This window comes from Bison bison, unplaced genomic scaffold (assembly GCF_000754665.1).
Source record: "Bison bison bison isolate TAMUID 2011002044 unplaced genomic scaffold, Bison_UMD1.0 scf7180017864499, whole genome shotgun sequence".
Lineage (NCBI taxonomy): Eukaryota > Metazoa > Chordata > Mammalia > Artiodactyla > Bovidae > Bison > Bison bison.
In genome coordinates this window covers 2,212,554-2,220,771 of record NW_011495058.1, presented here as the reverse complement: position 1 = coordinate 2,220,771, position 8,218 = coordinate 2,212,554, and the positions used below count along the sequence as shown (strand labels likewise).

At 33.9% G+C, this 8,218-nt stretch overlaps 1 protein-coding gene across 1 annotated transcript in view; it reads right to left on the bottom strand.

Annotated features, from left to right (window-relative positions):
* GTPBP10 (GTP-binding protein 10 (putative)) overlaps positions 1 to 8,218 on the bottom strand; it is a 26,841-nt gene that overhangs the window by 3,458 nt on the left and 15,165 nt on the right. Inside the window, exons 5-9 of the mRNA XM_010829007.1 lie at positions 7,673 to 7,746; positions 5,603 to 5,655; positions 3,214 to 3,321; positions 2,615 to 2,692; positions 441 to 564 (exon numbers count right to left, since the gene is read on the bottom strand). Of these exons, the coding sequence (XP_010827309.1) occupies positions 441 to 564; positions 2,615 to 2,692; positions 3,214 to 3,321; positions 5,603 to 5,655; positions 7,673 to 7,746 (437 nt within the window). The remainder of the gene's footprint in view (positions 1 to 440; positions 565 to 2,614; positions 2,693 to 3,213; positions 3,322 to 5,602; positions 5,656 to 7,672; positions 7,747 to 8,218) is intronic.

Below are 8,218 nucleotides of genomic sequence, written 5' to 3'. Positions count from 1 at the left end.
AACTTTTTCACTCCCCTCTTTTACTTTCATCAAGAGGCTCTTTAGTTCTTCACTTTCTGCCATAAGGGTGGTGTCATCTGCATATCTGAGGTTACTGATATTTCTCCTGGCAATCTTGATTCCACCTTGTGCTTCTTCCAGCTCAGCATTTCTCATGATGTACTCTGCATAGAAGTTAAATAAGCAGGGTGACAATATACAGCCTTGACGTACTGCTTTTCCTATTTGGAACCAGTCTGTTGTTCCATGTCCAGTTCTAACTGTTGCTTCCTGACCTGCATACAGATTTCTCAAGAGGCAGGTCAGGTGGTCTAGTATTCCCATCTCTTTCAGAATATTCCAGAGTTTATTGTGATCCACACAGTCAAAGGTTTTGGCATAGTCAATAAAGCAGAAATAGATATTCATTAAACTGGCACTAAATGAATGAACGGGTTTACCTTTAGGATTCTGGAGTTGGTTCATCAGTACATGGAATTTACCCTGTGCATCTGGCAAGTCCATTTTATTTACTGCAAGGAGTGCAGGTTTTGTGTGAAGTTCCTCTTTGTACAACTCTAACTCCTTTAAATCAAAAGAGAAAAACCAAATAACTGTATTAAAATACCTATATAAATGACCTATTTGGTAATGTCTTTCTATACTTTATAGGCCTGGGTATTCTAGGGCCCATTCACACCTCTGATATCAGTAAGTGATTTTGTGCCTAGAGACAAATACAGATATTTGGACTTATATTAAGCACATAGATAAAATTCAGAACTAAATAATGACAATTAATCCTATGCCTGTATTATTCTTGGAAAAAGTAAGTATGCTTAGAAGTAAATCTTTGTGACCATGGATTAGGTAGTGGCTTCTTATATTTGACACTAAAAGTAGGAATAAAAGAAAGAATAGACACAGGGAACTCTATCAGTTTTAAATTCCATACTTCAGAAGGGAACTGAAACAAAGTTAAAAGACAACTGAAAGAATAGGAGAAAATATTTGCAAATCATATAACCAATAAGGGACTTGTATCTAAATTATAAAAAACTTTTACAACTCAACAATTAAAAGATAGCCCAATTTAAATGGGCAACCAATCTGAATAGACATTTCTCCAAACACAAACAAACGGCTAATAAGCACATAAAAAGATGCTCAACACCATTAGTCATGAGAGAAATGCAAATCATAACCACAGTGAAATACTACTTCATTCCTACTAGGAAAGTCAAAGTAAAAAAGGTAATAATGAATGTTGACATTAATTGGAAAAACTGGAACCTTCATACATTGTTAGTAAGATTGTAAAGTAATTCAATGCTGCAGTCACTTTGGAGAATAGTCTGGCAGTTCCTCAAAATATTAGATTTACCTTATTATCCAGTAATTTCACCCCTAGAGATATATATATATATACCCAAGAGAAAGGAAAACATACCCACACAAAAACCTGTACACAAATGTTCACAGCATTATCAATAATAGGCAAAAATGTAGCTAGCGAATAGGATATAAAAGTCATTAAGGTAAAAGACATCATGTTGTGTTAGAGAGAAATCATATGGCTGGATAGAGAATGCACAGGGTGTTGCTTGGGGAAGCGGGAGAGGGTGCAGGAACAATAGAGATACAGTGCTTGGTAGGAACCTAACTTTGCCTCATATACCATGTTCAGGTTAGACTTCAACCTAACCCATTGCTATGGGGGACCATCAGAGCAGGGAACAAACATCTGCTTGGTTCTTTAACAAAGATCACTCTAGCTGCCTATAAAACATGGCCTGAAAAGAAGTGAGACTAGAAGCAGGGAGACCAGCTATTAAGAGAGGCTGATGATTACAACAGTGCGGGTGAAGACAAATAGCTGCATTTCAGAAAAATTTAGGGCATAAAACTGACAAGGCTTGATACAGGTGGTGAGAAAGTCAGAATCACTATCAACCAGGTTTCTGGCTTACATATTCAATAAGCTTCTGAGGGATGCTGGAAAATTAAAAAAAAAAAAGAAGTTCAGTTCTGTGTGCATGCCCAGCCACTTCCGTTATGTCCGAATCTTTGAGACTCCACAGACAGTTGCCCACCAGGCTGCTCTGCCCATGGGATTCTCCAGACAAAAATACTGGAGTGGGTAACCATGGCCTCCTCCAGGGGATCTTCCCCACCCAGGGATCGAACCTGGGTCTCCTGCCTTGCAGGTGAATTCTTTACCACTAAGCGACCAGGGAAGCCCAAGTTCAGTTCTACACATATTAAATTTGAGAAGTTAATGGGACATCCAATCAAAGATATCTAATAGGCAGCTAATCTAAAGTACAACCAATCTGGGTATCAGAGTGCCTAAAAAGTAGACTGGGAAATAGTCTAAGAAGTAGGAATTAAGTTAAACAAGACTCAGTCTAAGAATTTATATAATAGGGATTTGAAATCCAGGAAGGTTTTATTGATTACAACAGTTTGAGAAGTGGATGAATATTAAGAAACTGGAGACAGCAAGTTTAGATAATTCGTTAACTGACACCAAAGTTTTAGAAAGTAGAGGTAGAAGATATATTTATTCTAATTGTCATATGTTATTTCATACAGTCCTATGTCCCTGAATACTAGACCAGATAGAAAAACCTACTTTTGAAAGCAGTATTATGGTTTCAAAAGCAGTTCTGTAATGAGTTTGGGAAGAAAGCTGAAATCCAGAAATATCAACCTGAAAAAAAAAAGGATAAAAGATTGCCTTTAATGTAAGAATGACAGCTATACAATTCTGTTTTGAAAAGTTTCACTCATTCAAGCTATAAATAATTTCTTAATCTATACTCTTTTGGTAATTTAGTAATGTGAAATGAGAGAAATTGATATTTTAAGATCACTGTAATTATTCTTATAATATCACAATCATTAATGAGAAACTAGTACCGATAAAACAACTTATACTAATAAAGATAATCTCATGAAATAGGAAAATAATGCTGTGTAATTTAGTAGTACACAGAAAATCCTAAGGAATCAATAAAGCTGACAAATATGGCCAAACTTTCATCTGATACAGTAAATGTTCCATTTCCACACCCATATTATAAATAAATTTGACTCCTATCTAAACAGATGTAGTGGATTAATATATGCTAATACTTTATCTTTAAATGTTATTATAAAAATGTCTAGGAAAACTAAATTCATTGATTCTCACATTCTTTTAAGCATTACATTGATAGGCATATGACTTACAACAAAAAGCAGTTGTTTAGTTCTTTCTATATGCTTGAGGAATTTGTGGCCCATTCCTTTGTTCATATGTGCTCCTTCTATTAAACCAGGAAGATCAGCTACTGATATCTAATACAAAATTAAATGGTTTAATAATAAAAAATGAAAACACAAATCTAATTACATCCAACAATTTTCATATTTCAATTATAAAGTTTCTATTTTGTGATTACCACTGAATTACTGCATCTCTAATAAACCCAAGATACTTTGATAACAAAATAAATGTATTAAGAATCAAAATCCTTTGCTATCAGAAATTAGAGTCCCATTTTTACTTTAACAATCTAAGAATTCTAGGGCTTAGCTTAACATTTATTAATATGAATTCTCTTTAGAATTCCATAAATTATACTGTTCAATATGAACTTTTCAAAGAATTTCAAGTTTTTAAATTCTTAAAAGTAAACAAGGATATTAAATCAGCAGACATTGACTTAGGATGTAAGCACTGTAAAGTGTTTTATTCTATATGTAAATGGTTGTTTGGTTCCACTGTTCCTTTAACTGTTCATATTCTACCAGGATTTAACCATTTTTAAAAAGTAAAGGAAACAGTGTCCCTATACTCTATTTAGGACTATTAACCATTATTAGAGTCATTAACCATTATTCAACACTTGTGGTTTTCAAACCTCACCGCATATCATAATCATCTAAGGAACTGCTATAAACTACAGATCCTCAAGCCCTATCCCCAGGGATTTGGTTTCAAATCACAGGGCCCAAGCTTGATTTATCATTGTTGTTCTTAAGCTAGTCAGGTGATCCTGATGTACAATAAGGGATGAAAAACACTGCTTTACACACACTGCTTGTGTGGTTAAAATGTTCGGTTTTAAAGAAAGCTGTAGCTATGTGACAAACCAAAGTACATATAGAGGTCTCATGTTCTGAAATTTTCTTCAGAGGTCTTTTTATTGATTTCCCTTAAAAATTACCAATAATGTTTTCTAAATTCATATTATCCTGCACTTATAATTTTACTTATTATTTAATATTCTATGTAATTGTTAAAGCTTTAAAAAAATTTTTTACTATTATACAACTATGATTAATGAATATACATCTTTGATATCTTTTGAATTATGTCATTGGATTATATGAAACTACACTGATACATCATCACTTCAAGTCCATATTTTACATTAGGGTTCGTCATCTAGGTTTTATACATTCTATGGGTTTTGACAAATTTATGACATGTATCTACCATTACAATACACAGAATAGTTTCACTGCCCTTAAAAATCCTCTGTATGCTGCATATTCAACCTTTCTACCTATTCAACCTTTCTTTCCTCCTAATCCTTGGTAACCACTGGTCTTCTCTATTGCCACAGTTTTGCCTTTTCCCCAGAACATCATATAGTTGAAATCATACAGGATGTAGCTTTTACAGACTGGCTTCTTTCACTTAGTAATAAGCACTGGAGGTTCCTCTGTGTCCTTTCATGGCTTGATAGTTTACTTATTTTTAGTGCTGAGTGACATTCAATTTTGAATACGTACACAGCTTATTTATCCATTCATCTACTGAAGGACATCTGGGTTGCCTCCAAGTTTTGGCAATTATGAACAAAGCAACTATAAATGTGTGGGCTTCTGAGTGGACCTAAGTTTTCAATTAATCTGGGTAAACACTAAGGAATGCAACTGCTGATCATACATATTTTTAAATTTTTATTATTTTCCATTTTTTGTTTTTATTTTAATTATGCAAAAAAACTATAGTTCTTCTTTACCAAGGAAAAATACATTTTAATAGCTAGCTAAGACCAAAATCCCATTCAATTAAAAAAATTTTTTTTGAACAGTAAAGTGAGATAAAATTACATCCATGAACTTTAGAATATGTTTTTAGGAAATGAAAATCAATAATCAAGTATGGCAATAAAATATGGAATTGCAGTGAGAACAAACACATCAAGGAGAATAAGATACAATCAATGTTATAATTACAAACTGTATCCAAACTTTGGAAGAATTATTCTTATATAATATTTTACTCAGATAGTGCTCATCAGAATTGATTTGATCATGACTTCAATTACCAAAAAAAAAATCCTGCTACTTTTTTCAACACCACAGAAACTGTCAAATGTTATAAAATCTAAGCAATAAGGCAAGTACTTTCATTTCTAACCAAGAGTCTTATTTTAAAAATAGCCACCTACAGGACTTTTCTGCTGGTCCAGTGATTAAGGCTCTGTGCTCCCAATGCAGGGGGCCCAGGTTCAATCCTTGGTCAGGGGAACTAAATCCCATATTCTGCAACTAAGGATGCCAGAGCAGCCAAATAAATAAATAAATATTTTAAAAAGAATAAAAGTTTAAAAAAAATACCCACCTGTTTGAAATCACTATACATAATTTTTCCAAGTTCAGGCTTTATTGTTGTAACTAAAAAAAAAAAAAAAAAGTACATTAAGGCTAGAATAAAGCATTGTACTCTCAAAACTATCCGAGTGTTATGTATAAAATAAATAATATTTCCTTTCTGTGAACAACCTAATTCAGATTATGTTCTCATTCGTTGAAATTAAAGGTATAATTATTTTGGAAAAGGACAAATATAGATTTTTATAATCTGCAAAAGCATAGGAATTAGTGGGCTTCAAAGTCCCTCTCAAACTTTAAGAGCATGGCAAAGGTGTTGAGGGCAGGGGGCAGAATTTAGGTTTCTATCATTTGGGCTACATGTGAAATCTATTAGTCCTTTCTCATTCAGTTATCCTCAAACTTCATCAGTCTAACAGTAGCCTGCTTCTATGACTTTCTGCTTTTCTTCTTTCCTTCTCAAAGATCCCCTATTTTCTAACAATAAATAAATACTGGCCAAGAGATTTATAGCAGTTAGTACAAAATTAACTCTACTTTATCAGAAGAGTCTAACCCTAGAATTGTTTGATTTTATTTTTCATGATTTTATTTTCAATAGTTTCCCTGACAGCTCAGTTGGTAAAGAATCTGCCTGCAATGCAGGAGACCCCAGTTTGATTCCTGGGTTGGGAAGATCCACTGGAGAAGGGATAGCCTACCCAATCCAGTATTCTTGGGCTTCCCTTGTGGCTCAGCTGAAAAGAATCCTCCTGCGAAGTGGGAGCCCTAGGTTTGATCCCTGGGTTAGGAAGATCCCTTGGAGAAGGGAAAGGATACTGACTCCAGTATTCTGGCCTAGAAAATTCCATGAACTGTATAGTCCATCAGGTCGCAAAGAGTCGGACACGACTGAGTGACTTTCACTTTCCATGTTAATGTCATTCTGTGCCATTTTGTTTAATGAAGGTAGAGATCCTATTATATTCATTCACTTGCTTGCTAAGTCACTTTAGTCGTGTCCAACTCTTTGTGATGCTATGGACTATAGTCCACCAGGCTCCTGTCTGTGGGACTCTCTAAGCAAGAATACTGGAGTGGGTTGCCATGCCTGCCTCTAAGAGATCTTCCTGACACAGGGATCAAACCTGCTTCTCCTGAGGCCTGTGCATTGCAGGCAGATTCTTTACAACTGAGTCACCCAGGAAGCCCATTCACTCACTACTTTTAGTCTAAGCTTCCATTATGCCTTATCTGCTACTGCAATAGCTAATTCTACTAAGTTCTTTCCAGATCCACTTATGTCCCACATTAATCCATTTTGTACATTATATGCAAGGAGATATTTTTTGAAAAGCAAATTAATCATTTTTATCCTTTGTTAAAATGCTATAACCTCTTCTAAAGCTATAAAGATCAAATACAGCCTATATGGCCTATATCATAGATCACCTGCATCTCTAGCCTCAGCTTGATTCCTTCATCCCCTTACGACATGTTCTTTAGACAAACAAATCTACGCCCTGCCACCATGAAGCCTTTGTGTACACACTATTTCCTTTGACTAGAAAGACTCCAACCTCCATTGTCTGTCACCAATTAACTCACATTTACTGTTCATATCTCATCCCCACAATCACACTTCCCCAAAGAAATCTACAGCAATCACCTACACTCTTTCAGAACACCCTCTTATATTATACCCTCTTATATTCATTAGTAAGTGTATTCACTTCTGTTTACCAATCTTTATAACTCCAGAACTTATTATAGTTCCTGGAAATAAATACTTGCTTAATGAATAAAAGAACTGATCTCTGCCTTCCTAGCATTTATCACAGTGTTTGATAAAGGGTAGGGACTCATAAAATAATAACTAAACCAAACAAATGATTATGCAACAGAGAAATAAATGTGACAAAGTATCCAAGTACCAGGAACTTTCCTGAGAGCTATAGAGGTTTCAAAGATTAATGGGAAATCCATATATTCTGTCTGCCAAGAATTTTCAAACTAAGGCTACCCCAGTTATATTTTATTCATACTCAAAGAAAAATTAGTCTTTAAAATATACCCCACACACTAAAAAATTTGTACTTACATGCATAATCTGCAATTGCAGGTTTTGCATGAGAAATCTTACTTAGCAAAGAGGATTTTCCAGCATTTGGGAATCTGAAACAAGAAAATAAATTCATATTAATATGTCACAACAAATAACAGCATTTTAAATACTTATCTCTGAATTCCTAACATTTCAAAAAACAGACTTCTTGAATATTGCTGGAATTAAAAGCAGAATATAAATTTATAATCTTGAAAAACCTGAGGAACAAAATATACTTATAAAAAGGTAAAGATAAATTTATGGTGAACACCAAAGATGTTTCACTACTGACAATCAAGTAACATTAAAAAAAAAATGTAGAACAACAAAAGAAACCTCTAGAAAAACAAAAAGAAATTAATAAAAATACCTGCAACTCACTATCTCTAGCCAACATTGACAAAATATTTCTTATATTGTTTTGTGGATTTTTTTTTTTAAACCATTTCATATGGACATTTCACTAGCAAAGTAATGAACCTGATTTAGCTATCATCTAGCTTCAACAAATATTAATACATTCTTAATAACTTTTTAAAA